Source organism: Streptopelia decaocto, assembly GCF_964273445.1.
Source record: "Streptopelia decaocto genome assembly, chromosome: 1".
Taxonomy (NCBI): domain Eukaryota; kingdom Metazoa; phylum Chordata; class Aves; order Columbiformes; family Columbidae; genus Streptopelia; species Streptopelia decaocto.
In genome coordinates, this window is record NC_138663.1 from 76,041,771 (window position 1) to 76,066,954 (window position 25,184).

General features: G+C 41.3%; 1 protein-coding gene across 3 annotated transcripts in view; it reads left to right on the plus strand.

Annotated features, from left to right (window-relative positions):
* The window catches only part of ITPR2 (inositol 1,4,5-trisphosphate receptor type 2), a 264,569-nt gene that overhangs the window by 227,012 nt on the left and 12,373 nt on the right, over window positions 1-25,184 (plus strand). For all 3 annotated transcript variants that reach the window (XM_082043370.1, XM_082043371.1, XM_082043372.1), the window contains 6 exons: window positions 261-425; window positions 2,582-2,777; window positions 4,810-4,902; window positions 9,738-9,865; window positions 11,648-11,813; window positions 13,081-13,241. In XM_082043370.1, coding sequence (XP_081899496.1) covers window positions 261-425; window positions 2,582-2,777; window positions 4,810-4,902; window positions 9,738-9,865; window positions 11,648-11,813; window positions 13,081-13,241 — 909 coding nt within the window. The remainder of the gene's footprint in view (window positions 1-260; window positions 426-2,581; window positions 2,778-4,809; window positions 4,903-9,737; window positions 9,866-11,647; window positions 11,814-13,080; window positions 13,242-25,184) is intronic.

Sequence of the window (25,184 nt, forward strand, 5' to 3'; positions counted from 1 at the left end):
CCTACCAACCCACTCAGCTTCACAATGTAATGAGGCACAGGGCAGTGTTAGAGATGTGATGTACTTCCACTTACTCTCATGGGCTCATTCGCAGCGTACCCTGGGAGATGGGTTTCTCTCATCTTGCTCCGGCTATGAGAAGTTCATCATTTAGTCAAAGCAACCTGTCTAGACTTTTTGCATGCTGCAGCAATGCAAACAATAAATAACAGGATTTTTCTGGTGGACTAAACCCAGCCTTTGTTATCTGCCCCCCACAGCTTTGTAACAAAATAGTGTTTCTGGTGAGCTTTGTTGGGAACCGTGGAACTTTCACCCGTGGCTACAGAGCAGTCATCATGGACATGGCTTTTCTCTATCATGTAGCATATGTCCTGGTCTGCATGTTGGGCCTCTGCGTGCACGAATTCTTCTATAGTTTCCTGGTAAGTATGTGCTTCTGTGGAGCAAAAATAGAAAATACCGTTACCCACGCAGCTGTCTTCAATTTCTTCCTGACAATCAAGCCAAATAGTGTATTTTTAGCATGCTGTTGTGCTGCTGCCCCTTAGAACCTGCTGTTTTCATTAAAACCTGTTTCTGTTACCTACTTTATCTGTTTTAGAGTTGAAAGTTTGCTCATTTCTTTTCAGGCAATCATCATACAGCCCACTCCTTTCTCCTGCCCTTCCACAGCATATGTATATTCTGTGTACGTTGTTCCTGTGTGTAGTGTCAGTCACAATCCTTTTGGGACAGGAGTTGTCCACTGGTGTGTGCATCATACTTATACCAAAGGATCCCACTCCTCAGTTCATCTTGCAACCCTAATAACAACAACAACAACAAATTATGTATATATATATATATATATATATATATATAAAACTTGGGAAATAGGGATGGCATGGCTCTGGTGTAGCAGAACGATTCATCACTTTAAATGTATCCCACTTTCATTTTCTTTTGTTGCCATTACCCAGATGGAATGCCTTTTTATAATATGATACAGGTGCAATGAAAATGAATCATGCGAAATTATGCTAAACTCAGCTAACTGTTTCGTTCATGCTGAATAGCAGTAAAAGGTGTTTCACCCCTCCTGTTTTGTAATCCTTTTGCTTTATAGTGGAGCATGTGAAACTTGTAGGGAGACTGACTAAATTGTGGTAATTTACACGGGTTCACTTTCCTGTTGTCTTTTTCTCAGCTTCCTGTGAATAGTGGTGAATTCCCAGCATTTCACAGAGGCGTGTTAAGCACATGAAAATTTTCAGGGATTCAGTCCTTACTCTGTTGAGTCAGGTTTTCCAGATCTTGAGACTAAAGTTGGCTTTGAAGTTTGGGCAGCTTTCAAAGGAGTGAAGATTTTGTGGTTGTAGCTGCAGGACCCTTTTCAAATGGCTGTAACTTTCTTGGTTAAAAAAGGCACAGCAAACTATTTGTTACTCCTTCAGTGAGTAAAGTGATCCATACCTTAAAATACTTTCCAAAGTGCCAAGTAGTTTAATAAATATTTTATGTATTTACTTTTTTCAGTGACTCCTATTGACAAATGTCCATGATTCTTGGATGTTACAATTGTCTACATTCCCAGGTTACAGCCAGGTGTTCACTTTTGAGTGGAAATGTTCTAAACTCTTAATGCTTGTTCCTAATTTTAAGCTTTCTCTTGTATGGAATGGATGATAAGTCTTTCCTCTTCCTTCCTTTTTTATTAATTCTTTCACAAGGCTGTGGATTTCAGATCTTGTGAATTGTGACTAATACCTTCTTCTATGGACCATTTTGATAAATCACAGTGTGTCACTTTATATCTGTAATCTGTGTGTTTTGAAGTGGAAATACATACATTATAGATAAGGTCCAAAACACTATAGAACGTAAATAGAATTGTAAGAGAAAAAAAGCTATAGTTTTTTGAAAAGCTCTTATCATGTTTAATTGCTATTGTAGGCCTTTGACATTTCAAGTAATAATATCTTAATGTAATTTTTTCTTTAAATACCAAGAAAACATATAGTGCAGGGTGAAGAAGAATAGAAACAGTATAGTGAATTTAACTTTGTCCTAAAAAGACATGGCCTTAATCCTTGTACTTGTGAGTGACACTAAAATGATGCCATAAGCTCAAAGAAACAGTTTACAGACATGTAATTACTTACATGCATGAGTGCATTTTTGAGTTGCAACCCATGCATGCTTATCAGATGGGATATAACATGAAAAATCAAATTGGAGATGTAGATCCGTAGTATGAAGACACTGGGGTTTAATTTTAATTTAGTCTGGTTTTGAACATGGGGAAGCAATGGATCTTGCTAGTAACCATTACCCAGGGCTGGATAAGGCTCATATATAATGTAAACCTTGTAGGTTTGGATTTTGCTATAATCTGTCTTAAAATTTAAAGTTCTGTGCTAAATTTCTTCTATAAGCATGCCTAGCTCCCACTGAAATCAATGTGAATTGTGTATTTATGAAGCTAAGAATTTAGAATGTGGCTAGATGTACGTTTCAGTACTTCAGTTTCTTTTCCTATGAAACATCTATATATTGCCTCATTTGTATTCATTTTTCCTCTACTCTGCGCTTTTCCCAGCTGTTTGATCTGGTGTACAGAGAAGAGACGTTGCTAAATGTGATAAAAAGTGTCACCCGGAATGGTCGTTCCATTATCCTCACTGCAGTGCTAGCGCTCATCCTAGTTTATCTCTTCTCCATCATTGGGTTCCTCTTCTTGAAAGATGACTTCATCATGGAGGTTGACAGGTTGAAAATCAGGACCCCTGTTGCAGGTATTGTTTTTTATATTAAAATTTGCTCCCAACATATACATTTTATGTCTGCCTAACCTAATTTTTGTCTAAGGAAATTAAAATTTTTAATTTGTATCTGTGAGAGCAGAACTAACCCCATATATCTTAGGACTCAGTTACTCTCTGGGTAAAATTTAATGTGTATAGGGTTGTTTTAGACTAGGCTTATCTGTTAAAATGCTAAAATCTAACACTCTTATTTTATTTACTATGTTTTGGTTTTGAACTTGTGCTAATATGAAAAAAAAATCTGCATTTCTTAAGTATTTGGAAGAGCAACTCAAAGTGGATTCTCTTGCTTCTCATCCCACCTTAAAAGCAGCTCAGAGTATTTTCTGTGTACTGCATGAGGCTTATGATCTTAACATGTTCAGTAGATGTATTCATTTGATTACTTTTTAAGCATCATCCAGCAGACATTTATTACAGAATCCACACTTCTGCTGATAGGAGACTTCCTGGAGCATCTTTTAAATTCAGTGTGAATTTCACAATTGTCACCATTAGTGTATAATCTTGGCTTCAGTAAAATCAGTGGGATGTTTTTAACCAGTTTTTAAAAGGCCAGGATTTCAGCTTTCTGGAATGAGAGATTTTACCGATATGGGTAGAGAGTTACAAACTTGCTTTGCTAGAAAAAAGGCAGGTCTGCTCTGTTGAGATCTTTGTGTATGTTGCCAACCAGCCTGGCTGGGAGCGTGGGCAGAGAAGTAATTGTCTGCATAGAAATACGTGAGAGTAGCTTCTGGTTAAATTCACGGAGCCACAATTTTCCCAAATACTGAGCAGTTCAGACCTTTACGCAAGCACAGAAAAACTAGTGGGATCCACCCCGGACTGTGTCCCCTCAGCATTTGCCAGCCTTTTCCTAAAGTTTTTATTTCAGGACCTAAGGCACAGAAACAAGGCAAAGCTCATTCAAGACTCGCGGGCATGGTGCACTCATGTAGCGGTTGAGATACTATAAGGAAAAAAGGAACCCAACAGATTTCTTTAACACACCTTGCTTTTTTTGCCACTGATCATCTCAAAAAGGCTAAGTGGGCTTATATTTGACTTACCATTCATTTTTGGGACAGAACTTATCATTTGTAAGGCTACACGCAGTGCTGGTCTGATCCAGTGCAAGTAGTTCTTGTGTATTTGTGTTTCTTCTCTTGGGTTCTTGGCAGATTTTTGTGGTGATTTCTTGCTGGCTTTATACATTGCCATTCCTGATCAAAAACTCATCAAGAAAATATGCTGACGATATACTGGTGGAACTTTATGCATCCCAAGACAAGCGCTTTAAATTTTTTCTTTATCAAGTAGCACAAAGAGAAAGTCGGAGCGGACGTTTTCTGTGTTACACAGATTGTTTTAGGCTGTTACTTCAGTTGTATGATTTTGCCTTCATTTTTTTCTCCTTAAACCTTTTTGCATCTCTGGTTTGAAATGCAGAAAATTGTTCAAGATGCACAAGGTAAAATTGGTTTGATAAAATCAAGCTGATGTACACATTTACCCACTTTGGGAATGTTAAATTAGTGTTTTACACAAACCCATACATATTTACAAATGAGTACCAAACTGTGTTATAACCCTTGAAAACTCTTAAATATTCTACAGTCAGGATAAATGAACATCAGCTGGGTGTCCTTCTTGTCAGCTTTTGTGAATAATTTATCTAATGGTTTTAAAATTGACATTATTTTCATATCTGACAGTTGTTTCTTGCTTTGAATATATTTTGTTCTAACCAGAAGTAGCAGCGTTTGATGTAGATTCATTAATTTCAGGAGATGAAATGGGAATAGCTGTGATATACAGTAAATATAAAACTGTGGTTTTGTTCCTTGTGATTGCTTTGAGCTGCTGAGGCAGACTGAGGAAGGAGGAATCAGTAGTACAATTTGTTCTGCTTTTTCTTCTCAACTTTTCAAATCAGTTATTCATTTCTAGAAAATAATGATTTAAAACATTGTATCAGTGCAGTATCTGTCATTTTGTCAATATCCTGCTTTTTCCACAGGTATTGGTGAAGTCCCCACTACAACCCTTACATCGATGATGGGAGCCTGTGCAAAAGAGAACTGTTCCACAAGCATCCCAATTATTAACCCAGGTTAGTAAAAAAGTTCCCCCAAACTGATGATCAATTAGAATTGAAGGATTTGTGTGTTTGTTATTGTTGTGGAGACTTTTGCTAGTGTTACGATTGTTGTTTTAAGTCAGAAGTGCTCACCTTCCGCAAGGAAGTAGCTTAGTTGGCAACTTGCCTTTAATGTGAGTGCTTCCCACACCTGATTTCCAATTTCACTGGCATTAATTTGGTTATTAAAAGAGCTTGCTGAATCATTATTCTTGAACATACAGGTCACTTCTTTCCAGCTGGCTTTACTGAGAGAAAAAGCTTGCTGCTTCTCTGCAGCATCCTCACCTGCACGCACTGAGCCACTATTAGATCTGTTTAGGGCCACATAAGTTGATCTTAACAGTGTAGCATGTATCAGCAAGCTTTTGTGTATACTTCTTACATGCATCTAGGCCAAGGTGGTAGTGTAGCCAGAGGACCTAAGAGCCCAGATTCAGGATCAGGTTATTGTGTCTTAACAGTGGCTCAGCTAAGCACAGGCAGCAGTCCGTCTGTGCATTCTTAGTTTGTGAGAAATGCAAGGAAATGCAAACTGTTACAAGCCTTGCTTGTGATAGGAAAGTTGTGTGGGTTCATGCTTGTGACATGTGAAAAGCTCAATTGCTCTGGTTCAGCAGATGAGTCCACCTGGTTTTACTTTGATATCTGAATCTGATCTGTACCTCAGAAGGACCTTGTCAACTTTAAATATGCTCAGTTAACGTGAAAGGTCAGACTAATGTATCCTGTTGGACTAGTTACCACGTATAGGGTTAGGAAGGAATTTTTCCTATATCAAGCTGACAGTGCTTTTCCCTCTTCTGTAGTTTGAGACTACAGGGTCACTTGGGAGTTTTGTTGGCCCAATGCACTGCTGAACGGGGAACCTTTGATGGTGATGCTACTCCATCTCTCTTACTCTCTTCCTGTGGCACAGGCCAGTTGTGGCTGCTCTTTCACTACAGATGTTAAGTTTGGTTTAGTGTGTTGTGGCCTCTGCAGTGTGTGTGGATGGTCGATAGCAGGGGTGTCAAACCAGGTAGGAGTAGTTACATTTATACAGTCCTAAAATTACATTCGGCCCTTTAAAGGCAACCACGAGGCTGATGCAGCCCCCGGTGAAAATGAGTTTGACACCCCTGCCAGGCTTCAAATATTTACTGCCACTGTTAGCTGTGATTGCTAGGGGTGGAAACTGAGGACGTAAGTGGTGCCTTCCTATCCTGTGTTCCAGTATAACGCTGTTTCACATGCTTTATTCTTCCGCTACTAATCTTTGAGTTTTTAGAATCAAGGGTTTCAGGGAGAGAGCTATAAAACTAGGCTTTTTCTCCCCAGCTGGTGTGTAAGCAGGCCTCATAAACAACACGGAAAGCTGTCTGTCTAGATAGAGAAAACAGTTTAAGGGCTATTGGCAAAGCTGCTGTATTCAGAGTAATCAGTCAGTCAAAAGAGATACAGTGTGGCTTTTGCCAAGCTCTTTAAATGGTAAAAATCTCATGTTTCTTATTGTTTGAATAATGTTTCTTTAAAATTAAACAAGAATGAAAGGGGGCTATGCAAAATGTCTAACTGCACTGTCACTTAATTTTGGAGGAGTTTTATTTATCTGGTAACATTAGAAAAACAACATTCAGCAAGAACAGTTTTGCTCATCTTAGCCAGTGAATCACCTGTCAAAAAATAGTGCTCTACCTTCTCTCTTCTCCTGGTACAGATCTCTCATCTGGTAAAAGTGTGAGCCTGGTGGAATGCAAAGACGTGAGATTTGGTGGGATTCATGTTGTAGCAGCATGAAGAAGTCCACAGCTGTCTGTAGGAAACATTAAATGTTCCCAATGGCATCTCAGGTCCAGAGTGGAGACATAAATATGTTGCTTTTTGGAACAGATCACTGCTAATCATTTGTTCTGATGAGACTCTGCTTCTTCCTTGAGTTTCAGTGGTTGAGTGTGTGCTCAGTCACTGCTTGTGCTGGTGAGGGAATTGACCGGGAGCCAGTCTGCTCTGTTCAGGGAGCATCTCCTGTCTGCAGCCTGCTTCCTCACTGCTGCGCTGAGCTGCCAGCAGAAAAATATTTTGTCTCATCTCCCTCAGGGTCTCCCATTCTTCACTCCAAAGTCATTTCCATATCACTTAAGTGTTTGCCTGGTAAAGTGCTTAATCACCTAAAGAAACTTCACATCCTACATACAGTACCTGGCTCTTTGTGCTGTATAGCCCCTGAAGACCCTGTGCTAGAAAGAGAAACATATATGTTTGTAAAAGGGCACGTTTTTAAAGGCTGATTCCACTCCCAAGCCTGGTACGGCTCTCTGCAAGTTCAGCTGGATCCATGCAGACACACGTGTGTCTCTCCTGCTGGTGCTTGTGTTGGAGATCAGGCCAAGAAGCCAGGTAGCTGTGGTCCATCAGATGAAGATTTTCGAACTAAATCTTCCTATTATCCCACTTACTGCCCTGTGATTAACATTGTGGGGTGGTCTTAGAGCTTAACCTGAATTACCTTTGAATTAAACTGTATCAGAAGCCCGTCTACCCAATGCAGTCTAGCCACTAATGGGCCACTCACCAGGTTGGAGCTGGTTGCAAGTGAAAACCCCCTGAACCTCAGTTAGTGTTGGCATTGGGTCCTTAGCAACATTTCACTCTACACATCCACCCCTTTTTTTAGTGTGGGCATAGTCTGTGTTGACAGGCGCTGAGTCCAGACTGTGAGTGCCACTGAGTGCCAGGGCAAACCAGCTGGGGCAGAACATGTGCCCGTAAGGTTATCCAGCTCCCAGACTGAAGAGCTCCTGCTCTTATCTGTCTGGGAGTGGGAGTAAACACAGAGATGTCTATGCACTCCACACAGTCTACATTATGGCACAGGAGGTTTCTGCCAACTTCAGGCTGCCTGCTGGCTGTTTCTCTGGCAAAGAGCAACCTGAGCTTGCTCTTCTTTCTGGGTGCAATGTGGGATGCTGATTCTCTGTGTTTTAAGATGTGCCAGTCAGCTGATGAGTGGTATCTTGCGTCTGGGCTTCCTCTGAGCTTGCATCTTGGTGGACATGGAGAGTTGTGAGTTAGGTTTTCTAGCACATAACTCTCTCTGATGTTGCAGCTGCCCATCCACAGCTCTGGTTTATCCTCACTGTTCACCAAAATCTGATCGTCTGCTGCTTCCAGTACCTGATCCTGGTCATATGAACAGTGAAAATCTTGTTCTGCAGTTACCTAAAGGAAATAGAACCTGTAGCTTGTATGAAGATCTTTCATTTATCTTGTGGATGATGATCTTCTCAAGCACAGATATTAGCTCAAAAAAGAAAAAAAAAGAGATGGAGTAGTGTTTGGGTGAGGAAATAAAAGGTAGGGTACAAAAGCAGAGGAGATCAATTGGTATGACAGCTGCTAAAAAATGTACAGATGTGGCAGAGAAAAAAAAAAGACTTTATTGTTTCAATCCTTTCAGTTTCAATATTTAAGCATTTAAAAAAAAATCTGGAGTTATTAGTGGCAGTAGCGTCTGTAATGACTGTATATTTTATCAGGGAAGTCTATCCTGATGTCTGCTTTTGCTTTTCTTTTTACTTAGAGGTCCTTAAATCAGGCATTCTTTCTCATTTAATTTGCTTGCATAGCAAAAGCAGTGGTGGCAAAGGCAGCAGATACCAGCTCTATTCTGCAAATACCAGTCATGATGCATACACCGCAATTTGGGAACCCATGTTTTAGATCCAAAGTGCTTGTCTGTAATGTGAGCGCTTTCAGTCAATTCAATTTATCAACGTCTATCTCAGTCCCCCAGATGTGGCGGTTTGGGGCTGTTAAATACTATCGCAGCAGGATTTTTTTATTTATGAAACTACGTTACAATAAGCGCGTGAAGCAAACCAAGTGAGAATCTCTGCCTTCATCACTTAAATGTGTCCCAAAAGAAAAAGGAAGTCAGGAGAAACGGCAGCTACAGTCCTGACCCTTCCGTGCAAGCCAGCAGGACGCAGGGAACAACTCAAGCAGGGCTCTTCAAAAGGAGGCTGTTGCTGCAGCCGCAGCATGGGGGTGAGCGTGTGGTGGGAGGAATTCTGGCCGGGGTGGACAAAGTTCCCCCAGGGACTGGTGTTCCAGCCCAGCTCCTCTGCGCGTTCAAATATCTCCTGCACAATAGTACCCTCTGTGGCTTGGCCAAAACCGCGCAGCAGCTCTGCAGCAGAAATAAGAATAGAATCCAAGTTTTCAAGCTGAGGTCAGGGAGAGTCTTTCATTTAATGTATATCAGACCTGCACTTGGGCACGTGTGCTATTAGAAAGATCATGGACAGATTTACTCGTAGAAAAGCCAGTCCCCCCTTAATGGTTTGAAACACTAACATGACTTGGCTTGTACATGAGTAGGTAGAGGAATGATTTCACAGGAAGACAATCCTTTTACGAATGTGCTTCTAATTCTGTGTTTATATTGCTTCTCCTGTATGTGTCAGCTGTGCACGTAGGAGGCTCACTGAAAAAGCAGTCATGCTGAAACCAGTGGGAGAGCTTGCAAGGAAAAGGAGTGCTCCCCTGAATAGAGATGGCAGCTCTGGGTCATTAACAGAGTTACTGGCAGGAGAACTGCTTGGGCTTATCTCTGCCTCTCTTCAGGCTAAGTATGCCTGATGTGCCTAAGCATGTCACCAGCAGTGATGTGCAAATCGATAGGGACGATCAGGGAAATTCTAGCTGAAGAATGTGAAAGGCAGATGTGTATTGCAGTTGCTCTCTCTAATACAGGATTGCAGCTTTGTTCGATAAGTGATTGTTTGATGCTGTGGTTCCTAAAGCTGCTGCTCTCTTGTTTGCAGGTGAAGAGGAGGAGGATGGAATAGAAAGGACCTGTGACACTCTGCTCATGTGCATTGTGACTGTATTAAACCAAGGCCTGCGAAATGGTGGTGGTGTGGGAGACGTGCTCAGAAAGCCTTCCAAAGATGTAAGTGTTCTGGCTGAGGAAATGCATTACTCTCTGTGCTTCTCATGAATGCCAAAGTCAGTTTTTGGAGGTTATAGACGCTATTCGTATGTAGTCTGCTCAGTTGATTTATCCATGTAATTTTTACATCCCAGATGGAATATTTAATGGGAAGAGCAAAGCTTGGTGTGATGAAGACAGCTGAAGAAAGGAACTCTGGGTAGTTGTTTACCCCTTCTGGAAAACTGGAGGGTATCATAAACTTCCAAAGGCTGCTAAGAAGTGTTACTGGATTGTATCACTTTTCTATAACATTAGGAATTACAAATGCAAATTTTGAAAGGGCTTGATTGATGAGCGTATGTCAAGACTCTCCATTGTAGCACATAAGGTGTATTTTTAGCTGAAATTCAGCATGGCATCTGCCCAGGAAGAGGTCTTATTGTTTGGCTGTACTCAACTAGCATTGAAGTCAAAACAGAATTTCATATATCATGGTATATGTCCTCTTCCAGAAATCTCCTCCAAAATTCAGTTCATTTAACGAGTACTCATAATATTTGGGTGGTTATATGCATTTTTATTGAAGTTCAAAAGGGACTTCATAAATAAAGACAATCTAGCAGCACTTTGCTTGTTGGCCCACACCATACATAACACAAGGATTAAATACATAAATAGGATCTCAGTAGGGTTTGCAAGAGTCCAGCGAAAAATAACTGAGATCTGGATAGAAGAGCTCCTTGTGCTGGTAGTAGGAATTTAGTCATGTCTCATAGACTGAGAGGTTCTTCAGGAACCACAGTCCATCCCCCTGAAGTCTGTAAACACTTACAGACTTTGAAAATGACCCTTGCCATTTAGCATTTATTTAATTCTACCTATGTTACGCTAATATGGAAGTGCTTTACAAAGGGTAGCACTATTATCCCAATTAATGTGTGGAAAACTGGGAAAATCAGTGACTTCCAATTCAGTGTCATGGTAAAGAAAAGGACTTGGGTTTCCTGTTCCTCCTTCTTACACTGAGTGTCCCCTGTTTGCCACAGAACAACTTCACTATTTTTAGATGTGTCAGTGGTAGTCCAGTCCAGCCTTTGCAAGAAGGGAAGTAGTTACGATGTAAAAACAAGAGCATGATGAAATGGGGAATATGAGCACTTCATGGGGGTGTGCGTGTGCAGGTTGTGTTCCCAAAAGACACGAGTCTGGTCTGCTGGCTCAGAGCCAGCGTACAACCGTGTGACGGCATCAGCACTCTGCTAAAACCATTAATGTGCCCTGCTTGGGCACAGGGTGTGGTAGCCTGGCCTTGACATCGTGCAAACGTGCTCCCCGGGTTTCCAGTTGTTCAGCATGCAGACGTGGCATCAGTCTGGAGTATTCCACAGAGACATGCTGTAAGCATCTCCCTGCGTACCACGAGGCGGTACTCAGAGCAGCTATCATTGCTCTCAGTGGGTACTAGAAGCTGCATCTCCCTCTTTCTGTGCTGGCAAGGTAATTATCTTCAATCGAGCACTATGCAAATGCATCTATACTGCATCCAGTACACACGCTAGTCTCTTCTTCGTGCTGTGTGAGACACCATAAAGGACAACAGGAATCCCAAAGCAATGAGTACATGAAGCCAAATTTTCTTTGCTGAGTCACATAGGTAGTCCCTCTCTATTTATGTAAGGCTAGCAGAATTTGGTGTATGAAAAGAAAGATGTATAGCTTTGCTTGAGCTAATGTGAAAATGTTTAATATTTCAGAGATGTGCTATTTTTATGTCTTATTGCAACCTTATTATTGTTTCAGGAGCCCTTGTTTGCTGCGCGAGTTGTTTATGATCTTCTGTTTTACTTTATTGTCATAATTATTGTGCTAAACCTAATCTTTGGAGTCATCATTGATACATTTGCGGATCTCAGGAGTGAAAAGCAGAAAAAGGAGGAAATACTAAAGACAACCTGTTTCATCTGTGGTAGGTGTTACTTAGCTATTGAGGCATTTGATGGGTAAAGGACTAAAATGAACTTTTCAAAAAATAATACATTAACCTAAGGGGTGGTTGTCTTCTACAGAAAGTCTATAAAAATGTCAGAGTTTGGTTCCAAATCTATTCTCTCTCAGTAGCAAAAAGATTTAGTTGAGGAGTTAAAAGCTAGCTCTGCTAAGAGATGGCTTCACAGTCTCCACCCAGGATCTGGGGAGGAAGAGCCATGTCTCACACTCACATCATCACCACTAATGGAGATGATGCAGCTGCTGACTTTATTTCACAAAGCGTAATGCAGATGAAAGTACAGCTTGCTATTTCACAGCACAGTGCATTCCAGAAGGGTAGCAACAGTAAAAACTGCCTGTTTCAGAAGGTGATATGAAACAGGGAACAGAAGAATTAAAAGAAAATTAAATTAAAATCATCCTCACAAAACCCACAGATAACTCACGCTTGTTTTGAGGTGCGTTCACAAAGAGGACACCCTAGGGGACATTAGGAGTACCTTTTTTTTTGTAGGCTGGGTGTCGTTTCCATGGTTGTATTGACAGGGATGAACGCTGTGCAGAGCACAACAGCTTTAGTGTCTGTGGAAGACTCCACAAGAGATCCAGGGAGGAAAACTGTAACACCGAGGGAAGCATCTGTGAATCCTTTCTCACTGTGGTATTCTTCTTCAGAGATTTGACCTGTCACAGGAAAACAAAATAAAAAATTCTTATGACTACAGCTCTGTAAGACTGAGTGATTACAAAGCTGCAGAGACTTGCCCTCACTGCTAGGTTTAAGCGCACAAACAATCCCACCACAGCTTAAGTGGGACTGTTCACGTGCTTGATGCTAAATATGTGCATAAATCTGTGCAAGATCGGGACCCAGATTGCACGCTGTGTGCTTACCAGTATACATTTAGAAAGAATCAGAGCCAACACTTGTAAAACACTTTATAGCCCTCAGCGTACAAGGCACTGTAAAACTGTAACATATTTATTATATTGTTATTGTTATTAAGAGGAAATATCACAAAAGAGAATAAACGCTGTGCTGAAAGAATTCTGTCAGGAATGCCTTCTGGCCTGGTATTTCTTGCCTGGCAGTTACTGTATGCAGTTATAGCTTTAAAATTAAGATCCTTCAAATTTATGATCCCTTAAATTAAGTTAGGTTCCTTTCTCTAACATGTTTAACAGATTTGGTGATTTTTATGTTGAAGTTTATTTTTTTGCATTATGTTCGTGTCTTTTCACAGGACTGGAGAGAGACAAATTTGATAACAAGACTGTTTCATTTGAGGAGCATATAAAGTCAGAACACAACATGTGGCATTATTTGTACTTTATAGTTCTTGTCAAAGTCAAAGATCCAACTGAATACACTGGGCCAGAGAGCTACGTGGCACAAATGATTGTGGTAAGTCAATTTGGGCATGTGCTTTGTGGAACTGAGAGATGCTCCTTGCAGCTCGAGCAGAGAATATCTTTCTTTTTCCCTCTCTCTCAACAATAGGAGGCATCGATCTGTATTTTTAAAGATCTTTTCACGTGTCTTTTCACCGTCTGCCACAAAGCATAGTCTGAAACATAATGAAAAAGATGAAGGCACAGGCCATAGTCTCTGGTTTGGTGTTTGTGCTCTCATGCTCTGTGGGTTCTGCTGCTTCATTAGCCAAACCAGGGGCAGAAGAGCATGCATCGTAACATCTGCTGCTGCTCCGGCTTTGTCCAGTATCTCTGGGCTGCTGTCCAGAAAAATAACGTCTCCTGCTGAACAGTGAAATGCAGGGTCAGTGTTGAGGGCTAGTGCTTTTTCTCCTATGACTGCTCTGAACAAGCTATTGAAAAGACCGCGAAGAGCTGCCGCAGGGATTTGAAGAGCTACAGAAACTGCCTCATGAAGCAGTGAGAGTACAAGTTGCATTCAGAGAGAGAAATTTGATGACACTGGGGCAGAGAGATGGTCGATTGCATTTCATTTCCAGCCTGCCACCAAAGAGGGTTTGTCCTGGTGAGAGAGGGGGATGGATTATCAAGGCTGCCTGGCTTGAGGCTTCATTTTTGTGGAATTCTTCCTTCCTATTGGGATATTCTGGTGCAGCATTTTCTTCCCATGGACTTCTGGCAGGTATTGCACTGCTCAGGGCCTGTGCCAGGGTCTGTGGTTGCAGAGCTAGCATATGTCTGAATCCCAGAGGAGGGTGTAACCAAATGCGCATGAGGCTTTGCTGTTTATGCCCTTCTGAGCCACATTTCTTATTGAGAGTATCTGCTCTGTTATAGAATCATAGAATAGTTTGGGCTGGAAGGGACCTTCAAAAGTCATTTAGTCCGACCCCCCTGCAATGAGCAGGGACATCTTCAACTAGATCAGGTTGCTCAGAGCCCCGTCCAGCCTGGCCTGGAATGTCTCCAGGGATGGAGCATCTATCACCTCTCTGGGCAACTTGTGCCAGTGTTTTACCACCCTCACTATCCTTCATCGAGCCTTTGATTATACATACTACCCAGCCTCACTAGGGAAGTTTTGGGTGACCTTTAAATCCTTAGTTTAGCCAAGAGAAAGATGCTTCTCCTTTAACTTGAGATGTCTTCAAGTCGGTCACCTGGTTTAAATTGATCCCAGCTCCCTGTCTTGTCAGTTCAGAAAGCTGGACCATTTATCCTGCCCTGAGGCAGGTGTCTGGGATAGCTGGGGTGACTCACCCTGGTATTGCTTTTCTTACTCTATTGAGAGCCTAAATGATTAGTTTAGACAAGATACCTAATTGGGAGCTGGCTGAAGTTGGAGGAGATGACTTCCACCCACTGAAGAACTTACCTTGAGGAACTCGCATTAGTAGTGTGGCTGGTGTTTAGACAGGAGTGCACGCTTGATTGCTGGATGAAATGGAGCTTTTGTAAATGCTGTTACCGCTATGTGGGAAGGTGGTGCGGCAGGTGATGGGAGTTGAGTATTCCAATATGGAGGAGCAGCCTATGTCCATGGACATTTTGATTGCCCAGCCCATTTGTGCTGTTAGGCAGTAATGGATCTACACTTCTGTAGTATGATGGGTGAGATAGCAAAACTAAAGCAAATGCTTCTATCTTGTGTTCCATTACAAGAAATTATTCATACTGGCAAGTCGTCCTCTTACATGTGAAAATACTTTATCTCAGAAATGCACTTTAATTTGTGAAGTCAATAACGTTTCCAGACTCTAGGGCTTGTCTCATTTGTCTATTTCTTCTCTACTCCTCTTCCTCTCCCTGCAGTGTTTGTGTGATTTTAAACTTCGTGAGTATGTGCGTTAAGCATTAATGTTTAATTCCAAGGAATACATTAATATTCATAGTAAGTGTATTCATCCTGTGGCAACAGTGGTTTGACTATTCGGATGCAATTCACTAATGTATTTTACATTTGCATTAATGGTGGGAACTCCTGTTTGAATATCTAAAATATTAACAGAAAAGCACCAAAACACATGTGACCTCAAGCACTGAACTGATTTCTCAAAGCCCCTGTTCCTCCATGGTGGAATGCTTGTGGTTTACATTGTTAGCAGTAATCCATATTTGGGGATTATTAAACCCTCTGAAGGATGTCTTATTTTTTCCACGAGTACATATAAAGTTAACGGTTGTTCTGGATTATGGGAGAAGTACATATGGACCTGGAAGTGTAAAGCTTACATGGAATTGAAGAAGGAATGGAGGAATGGGGAAAAAAAAGAGAAACAAATGTTTGAGGAAACTACAAGTGGCTGGTGTGGGACTAGTAATTGTATCTTTGTGTAGTTTAAATTCCCCAGTTCAAAATCTAGGGAAGGCATGCTGCAGAAATACCAGTGCTGCATAGCAGAAGCAATTGAACTACTTAAGTGAACAGAAAAGGGCTCTTTCTCTTGGAGCCAGAGAGATTGCAAGGTACAGGGAATATTAAGAAATGAAAGAAAATAATCTGACTGGAAGAGTGAAGTATTCTGTAAGTATGATATTCAACTGGAAGAAGAGATTTAGAGATACAGCTTTGCTTATGACCAAGAGTGAAAAGGAAAGCACTCAGAGGTAGTTTGGGGCTGTCAGCTGGATGAGTGTACGTTTGGTGTGTTTCAAACACACCATGATAGTAATAAACGTAGCAGATGAGATGTACTATGCAGAAATTAAGCCTGAGGTATGGGTTTTTGTCCTGAAGACCAAGAGAGAAGCCGATTCTGACTTTGTGACAGGCTAAAAGCTGATGCTGGGAGAGGTAACCCTGTCACTGGTAAGAGACCAAGTTCTGGTGAGGATCTGGCACAAGGGAAGCAGACTTCAAATTAACCTTTCACAAGGGAACTGAGGCTTGCCAGTGGAACTGACTCATTGTTGGAGGAGGCTGACTGGGGGTGTAGGGGAATGCCCCAAATATTTATAAAAATAGGGTGACTGGAAGAACAGGGCAGTCTGGGGACCTCTTTGAAAGTGGGGGAGGTAGAATGCAATTTTATATTTCAGCTGATACAGAACATGGCTGAAAAAAACTCCATGAATCATACTCCTGGAAAAGCTCTCTTAGCTCTACTAGTTTTTATTATTATTAGATGTGCCTTTTATAGCTGTTTGTGAAGGTTTAACCAAAGACAAATTCTGTGTTTTCACAGCTGGATTACTTAGAGAGAATTTCTACCCAAATACAATCTTCAAGGCTCAGATCCATCCTTAAATATATGTAGGTCAAACTTTTGGAGTATGCTGGAGTAACTTTAATAGAAAGTAGAGTTTAACTTCAAGTATCATCCTCACTACCCCTACAACTGTAGTTAGGAACCAATTATTATTTGTACTTGTCTACTGCTGTCTTGCAAAGAATTGCAAAAAAGTCACATTGGAGTGCTTATCAGTATTAACTAAGCACCAGGGAGAACATTGGCAATTTCTGATACTCTTGTCTCCATTGCCTTGACCCATCAAGACCCAAAAATATAATTGTCTGTATTATGACGGTCCATCTTTTTTATGTATCAGTTGTCCAGCAAACAGTGAAGCATCTGGTTTGAAGGCTTGCTGATAGCACAACTGGAAAATCCAGTTTTCTTGTTTTGAAATATTATTTAAAAGGCCAGGTGTGAAGAGCGGTAGAATTATTTACACATCTAACTTTGCTTTCCCAGCTCAAGAGAGGGAAAGAAACTTACAGGTGATGCTGTAGACACCCTTCACTCAAAGGCAATATTTTTGCAGGTTGCCAAGTACACTTGTATTTCTGCTTCAGGGGTGGCTTGTTTCAAGGCATTCCCATTAGTTCACATGTCTCTGGCTTCAAAAGACCTTATAGCAGAGGAGGACTTTTGCTTTCTACCTCTGGACTGTGGACATCGTCTGTTCCCTGTGATTTAGATTTTCCCAGCGGCTCTGTATTTGCTTCAGTGCTTAGCATACTGCTCTGAGCAGTGACAGAAGTAATCAGTAGCCATCCAGCTTTCATAAATCAGGTATTCTTTTTTCTTCTTCTTTTTTTTTTTTTTTCTTTTTAGAAAAAAGCATCAAGCATAAAGTGTATTGCAAAACAACACACAGTTTATATACCTCTAGCTTTTCAGACAGTTACTTTATGGAGATGTTGGTAGGAATAAAGCGCTTCAGATCTTCCAGTGATGCCCATTCTTCTTACACACTATCTTATATCAGTTATCAGGTGAAATATTAATGAATATTAAATCAGGGCAGTGGGTGTTATTATTTGTTTGTTATGCAGGCTTCTTTTATAAAGTCATACAGGTATTATACAATAACCAGAAAGACATGAACTTTGAAAAGCTGGCTACATGCCTTGCATTTACATTGAAAACCTGCATGAATGATTCCCCTATTGAATTTTCATTCCTGCAGAAAAAAACCTTCTTATCTGACCCATTTGACCAGAAATACCATCCCTAGCAAACCCAGAGAGATGCACATAACTTGTATTACATCGATACAGCAATCTCTGAATGTTCCTTGTGTCCATTTGTCAGAGGAGACAGTTTAATGCGATAACTAGAACAGTGAAGGTTAACATCCGGATTTTCAGACTTCTCTTTTCAGAGGTACAATTTGTGCATGCAGTTTTCACCTAAGCTTTGGTAGCTACAAATAGATAAATGGAGGCAAAAAATATAGATGACTAGTTGCTGAATTTTTTGCAGCAAAACAGGGAAATAGGAATTAGCCTATGATTTGTGCCTCTATTCATTTGCAAAAAATAAAAGGCTATTGGCATAGTAATTAAATTAATTATTTTGCCCATTGGAAGAATGACAGACTCTAGCAAAGGAAGCCCTAAAAGTTTTGTTCTCGCGTGCCCTGTCCACAGTTCTTAGCAAGTTTCATAATGGATGTTATCAGCATTAGTACTACCTGTCATAACTACATAATTACAGCACCTCATTATATTATTACTTATTTACTCTAATTATGTAATTGGATGTAATAGGTGCAATTACATAACTCCTCAATCAACCAAAAACTGCTCTAAAACCAGCCTGTGTTCATAAGAGTAAAGGATACTGCTGTGCGTTAGACCATCTCCCTGAAGCAAGGCAGTCTTTGGTAGGAAATTAAAGGTTCTGTCCTCCTGCCATCATGGTCATTGGGACCCTGAGCTTTTATGCCATGATTGTATCATAAAAGTATTCCTTTAGATCTTGTTTCATCTGCAAATGTATCCTCCTGGAATGGCAAATTCCTTATATGAAGTCTTTCTTCAGGCTACTCAGGATCCTCACACCTTCACTGAAATCAAAAGCAGAATTCCCATCAGCATTAGAAGGACAAGAGAGAACAGACAGGTTGAGCAGCATCGGCCTGAAAGTCTGAACAGTGATTTTCTTTTTCAGTTCTTTTAAAGGCACTTTTCTCTCGCAGCTATGGCCTGTCATTGGTAATGTGACAAAATATTTTAGCTACTTCATTTTAAACATTTCAAAATTTTGTTTTGAAGGTGTCAGCTTTTTTTTTTTTTTAATTTTTAAATAAAATAAGTATTTGGCAAGATGCCTTGGCCACTTCCATGTCTTGAGGAAAAACGCATTCCCCATTTTCAAAAAATCTAGGTGTGTGGGGTTTTTGTTTTGGTTGTTGTGGTTGTTGTGGTTTGGTTTGGTTTGGTTTGGTTTCATTTAAAAGAAAAAAAACAACACACTGACATTTGAAAATTGACCTGAATTTAGAGCTCCCTTGAGCTGGTGCTGTTGTCTCTCTTCTTTCTACCTCCAGCCTCATGGTTTTGCCTTCTTTTTCTATTAGATACCCAGAAGTGGGTATTAAATTCAAAAGCGACACTGGGAATAATGTCAAGTGAGCCACCGAGAAGCCTCACAACAGCTGTCACTCTGCTCAAGCTGTGTCCTGGGCAGTGCGAGCCCTTTTCCCTCGGCATTCTTCCCTCTCCTGCCTCGCTGCTCTGCGTTTTGCCACGTTCCCACCTGAGGAGTGGAGGTGTGATGTGAGCCCTGGCAGCAGGGAGCTGCTCCCCACCTTCAGGTCTCCACAGTGGTGCTGCGATGTCCTGGCCAAGGTTGCTTCGGGTGGCTGTGACCCCCCAGCGTCGCAGCGGGGACAGGGGACAAGCTCCCTCCTGAAGCCGGAGTTGGTTGCGTATAGTCCCTGGCACTCTAGTGTGTGGCCTGCAAAGGGATTTTTTTTTCATTTTAGCCAACCCCAGGAGAAGTAGCTGACTGTCAAAACAGCAGAAGTGTGAGCTAAGCGGGGCCTGCGGAGCCGAACAGCTGTGGGTCAAGAGCCAGGCTGCCCGTCCTTTTGCACTGCGGGGCAGTGAGAGGTTGTGCCAGGGTTAGAGAAGCTGTTGGCGTTTCACTGATGCCAAATACTGGTGCACACCCCCAGCATGATGTCCAAGGTATTCTGTGGCCCTCCCTGAACAAAGCACGGCTGTCATGGTTTAACCGGAGCTAGCAATACAACCACAGTAGCCACTCGTGTACCCCATCCCCATCTCCCCAAATAGGGGAGAGAATAGAAAGGGAAGGAGAAACTTGGATTGAGATAAACACAGTTTAATAAAATAACAAAATACTAATAATCTGCTAGTAAATATACATATAAAATAGAAATAAAAGATACTCAAGTCAATTCCTCATGAACTCAGTCCACACTGAGCAGCCAGTCGCGGGAAGCGGCACCCGGTCCCAAACAGCCAGTCCCAGAGAAAGAAAAAAAACACCAAAAAGGCAGAAAGGCCCAGAGGCCTCTGCAGGATGGCAAAAGGCTGAACTAAATGTCCCAAACCAAACTCCCCCACCTTCGACAAAAAGAGTGAAGAAGAACACGAGAGAGAGATGAAGCATGACACTAATGGGATGGAATACTCTCATTGATCAGTCTGGATGCCAGTCAAGCTCTGCCCCATCTATGCCCCCCTTCCTCGATGTCTCACACCTGTGGGCAGAGCACTCAGAACAACCTTGACTCTCAGACCAGAGCAATTAAGAACATTAACTCTGTTCTGAGGTGTTATCTGCTTCTTCTCAAACTAAGTCCAAATAATGACCATGCTAGCTATGAAAAAGCAAGGTTTCTAACTGCATGAAGAAAATTAACTTATCTTCAGTCAAACCAGCACACATGGGGAATGCACACGCTAGAGGGGGGCAGGTCCAAAGGAAAGACAGACAGGTGAGGTGAAGGCAGTGAAAAAGTGCTGTAAGGAAAGAGGAAGACTATGCTGAGAGCAGGCAGGTAAGGAGAAGCAGGGTTTGTGGAACGAGCTGTTCTTTATTGCTGTCAACTCTTGTCAAAGAATGTAATAAAATAATATGTACTAAAGGGCTGTTGACCTCAGCTCTTAAAATATAACTTCTTTGGAGAAGAAAAAAGTACTGTCATCCAGGGTTTTTCTGTTCTGTTATCTCTCGTCTTTTTGAATTTTGGAGGCAAAGGTTTTCTCTACTAATTTTTATCTCTATTCTATAGATATTACATCCGAGGATTGCTAGTCACTCTACGGGTAGAAAGAATGACCTAAACCAGAGAAATGTCAATCAAAGGTGACATTAATGCTGCAGAAGGGACTCTTGGGTTGTCAGGAAGACAGTCTGGGTGTTTTTCACATGCACTCTGATGATTCATCCTAGATGATTTAAGAATTTTCCTCTCCCAGATGTCCACCATACCATTCTGTTGCAATTAACCACAACAATAGCAGAGGGGGAAGGACAAGCGATGTGTTTGTTTGTTTGTTCGCTCCTGAGCTTCTGCAGTTCGCAGCCCAGAGTACTAATGTGAAAATTGGTGGGCATTGAAGTCATGCCAGTCTGAACTGCACTGGTTTTGAGGAGAGGACATGGTACTGATTCTGCTGCCTCTTTATAGGTAGGATAATATCAGCAGGGAGAAAGGGCATCCAGCTGATAGGGGTGACCCCTTCAGCTGCTACAGCTAAATCTGCCAGGAACGGTGAGCTGTGATTCTTAAACTGGCTCACTATAAATAAACGGTATTTTTAAGGCTTCTTCATTATCATAAATTCTAGTTCAACATAAAGTTTCTGATCTGGCAACTCACAGACTGGAAAATGCTTCAGGACTTGTGCATACGAATGCTCTGCTGGAGTGGGGCAAGGAGTTTATAACTTTTGGGAAGCTAATAATACTCCCATTGTTAGGTCTGATTTATTTTACTTTTTAAAACTGGCCTTCCTCCAAAACCTAGCAGATGTTATCAAAGAACAACTTGCAAGGATGAGATGTATGTACATATTAAGCCATGCAACTTTTTCTTAATTACTTTTAAAAGACTGATATGATGCATGTCACATTATGAGTAATTACTTACCATGGCAGTAATACCAAGAGCACAAAAGCTGGCTGCTAAGTAAGATCTGAGGACTCTCTGACAGGCTAATTTCCTAGGAAATACAACATCGGTTTTGTCTGCAGCTGGATTTTCATAAAATAAGCAATTAAAGAAATATGCCTAAATAGATGATTTACTGCTCCTGTTTTTTTGTTGTGCTCAAAATAGAAGAGCAAAGGAGAATGCAGCTCTCTGTGTCCTTCCATACAGATGTGGGCCCTGCAGGAGTTCAGGGCTTCGGTTTAGGTGCACCAGGTCCCACAGAAAGTCCTTTTTCTGCATCAAGGCCTGCCTGACATTCACAGAGGATCTCAGGGCTTTTGAGTGGTGATACAGAGTCACTAAAATAGAGCTGGAATTGTGCTTTACACAGGTTCAACAACTTTGGGTATATGAGGGGAAGTCCCTATCCCCTCACAGACTCAACCGTTACCTACTTTTACATTTACAGATTATATTGAGGCATTGTTGTTTTTCCTGCTGCTAGGTATTGAATTATTTTTCTATTATTGCTTTTCCTGTTGTTCAAAAATAGCCTTCATTTCTGTAGGTAGTCCATTGCTTTTTTTGCTTCTCTGTACAATTTTGCCTCTACATCATTTTCTCATACAAGTGCTGAACACCTCCCTCTCCACTTCATAAAATAAGCAATTACAGTAACGTGACTAATTATCTGATTTCCTGCTCATTTGTGTGTTGCTCAAAGCATGACAAGTTAGCATCACATGAGGACCATGCATCTTTGCACAAAGCTCCTATTCTACAAGAGAGCTGTGCATCTTCTTTTCTACTCCAAGAGCTCTGCATCTACCAGAAATTGACTCTTTGGTCCACCATAAATAATTTAGTAGGCCTGCTTGGCTAGGTGATATGTGAGGTGTGGGTAAATAAAGGGAAAGGTGAGCTTCATTTAGTATGTCATTGTAAAAGCCTGAAGTTTAGTGGCTTTAAGTTTATATACGTTCTTTCCAGACAGGCAAAATTAATTATCCTGTTGCTGCTTGAATGGGAAACTACAAATCTCATCCTGCCTCCTTAGAAATGATGCCATTAGCTGGAGCGGGAGAAAGATTGATATCAGCGGCAGGTGCTGCAGCACAGGCAGATTTGCTGTGTGTAGTGAGGATTTGGTGATAACCTGCATCCCCGACTTGGTGAGGGAATGGCCGCGGCATTGCACAGTGCCCTTGTCCCTGCTGCTGCCGTGCTCAGCCCCTCATGTTCTTGTGAACTTGTCAAAAGGGACATGTCCCATCACCAACACAACCTTTTTTCCTTTGAAATCACTTCTGAATAAAAAAGCTGTAATGTAATTGCAGGTTACAGAGTATGTAACAAAAGTATGTTCATTGAGATTTGGGTGTTTTCCCCCCAAGGTCTGGGAATCAGTGGTTTGATACTACCCAGCACTAGTCTTTTTGGACCCCCTGTTATTGTGGCTCAGCTGTAAGCTTAGCTTGATTTACTCTGTGTTTGAAAGATTTGGCCACCTGTGTGTTGAGCAGTACTTAGGGTTCATAGACTGATTTTGCTATAAAGATGGGTTCTGCCTTGATAATACTGTGTAGTCACAGCCTTCTTGTCCTGCTTCCAACTCCAATTCATTCAATTCACAAATTAAAATAAATGAGCCGAGTTGGGCTCCTGGTTGTTTGTTTGTTTGCTGCTGGCCCTAAAAACTCGAGGAGGGGTCTGGACGTGAGGCTGTGTTCCTTGAAACTTGTGCTTCCCCACGAACGCGGAGTGGAGGTGTTCCAGCTGGAGCACCCTCAAGCCAAGCAGCGCTGCTGGCAGGACATGGGTTGTGGTTCCCCGCTGGAATCCGCTCCTGCCTCGACCTGCCAGAGAATGGAGCTGTTCACTTTCCAGGCAGTTTGCAAAAGCCATCTTTTATCCCTTTGTTAAAGAAGCATGTGGCCTGAGATGGAGCTGTGTGTGTGTGGGCAGACCTTTACTCTGTGATTTCCAGTGATGGAAAGGGTGTCCAAGGCACTGGATAGGCACCTACTGTTGTGCTTAAAATCCTGGCGGAGCCTTGATTCTCTTGGGACTGGCTGTATATGGATTTGCTTAATGAATGAAAACAGGACCTTAGCTGGGGTCACAGACAGAGATAAGAAGTTCAGCCCCAGAGGAACAATGTGATGAGCAGATCCCAAAGCGTGTAAACTGAATTAATTTGATTTGGCATTATGGGAGAAGCAACAAACACAGAACACTTCAATGCTGTTCGAGAATATTATTGCAACATTTGAAAACAATTATTGTTCTTTTTATTACAGTGGTACTAAGCTTCTGGCTTCTTGAATGGGAAAGAGACTCCAAAATTGTCCACAGCCAAGGCAGATAACTGCAGATGCTGGGGAAAGGAAGGACTATGGGTTTGCCCAAAGACGTAAAAGCAATTAGTAAAAGCATGGGGCGATCAGTTTGAGGTTGTTGCCTTACCAGGAACACCATTTAAGAGTAAATAAGCGTGACTTTGGCCAGACAACAAGCATAACGATGAGATTCTGCAAAAAGTAAACTAGGAAAAGGCTACAAAAACCATAATTTTGGTTCTGAGTTCCCACAGTTCAGAGACAGCAAGATTTGAGAGAGTTGGGTGCAACATTAGTGTGAGCCTGTTTTACAAGGTGTTACAGATATGAAGTTACTTGTTTTCTACCTCTGTTGTGGGAAGAAAAATCCACCAGCCCATATTACTCTTCATGGATAAGTTTCTGGATTTGTATGGCTTTGGTCTCATTGTGCCATTTATCTTCTGGGATCAGCTTCATGAGATTCACATCACGTTTTTCTATTTGATTGCAAGGCTAGTTCACAGAATCTTCTCTCTTTTTAGCATGGTGGATGTGTATATGATAAAAAGCTAAGATTGCATCATCCTTAATAAAAGGGAAGATATATAGCCTAAAGAAATCAGATTAGTTGTAGAGAAAGAAATCAATCAGGTTGGCAAATTGTATCTATGGGACAAAGTGCAAAATGTTTGTTTCATACAGTATTTATTGAACAAATTTGTTGAGAAGATAGTTAAAAATGCTCCACGGGAAAAAAAATGGGAACCATTTTGTTCATTTTAAATGACATTGATGTATTTTTTACATCATGAAATCTTGCAATATTACCAACAACAATCCCTGATAAAGTACTTTATACAATTGCCTCACAGGGCATTTTGAGATAAAAGTATATATCGGAGATTGTAAATTGGCTGCATCCAATTTATATATAATGGAACCTACTACAGCCATCCTACGAAGTTCAATAGATCAGGAATCACATTACACTTCTGTGAGTTTGGGGTAGTAGGAGCTTAAAAGAGTCTCCAAAACAAACAGGCAACTTTACATCGTATTTAATGAACCCTGTGTATTTTATACACATGTGATTAAAATGTTTTGTCTCTGTTTTTCATTTTGCTGGGTGCTGCTGAAGGAAGGTTGTGACTTGAGGTTTGTGAAACGGATCATCTGCTTGTTTTCATGAGAAAATGCATTTTAATTGGACAGAGCTAAGCCATATTTAAATGCTG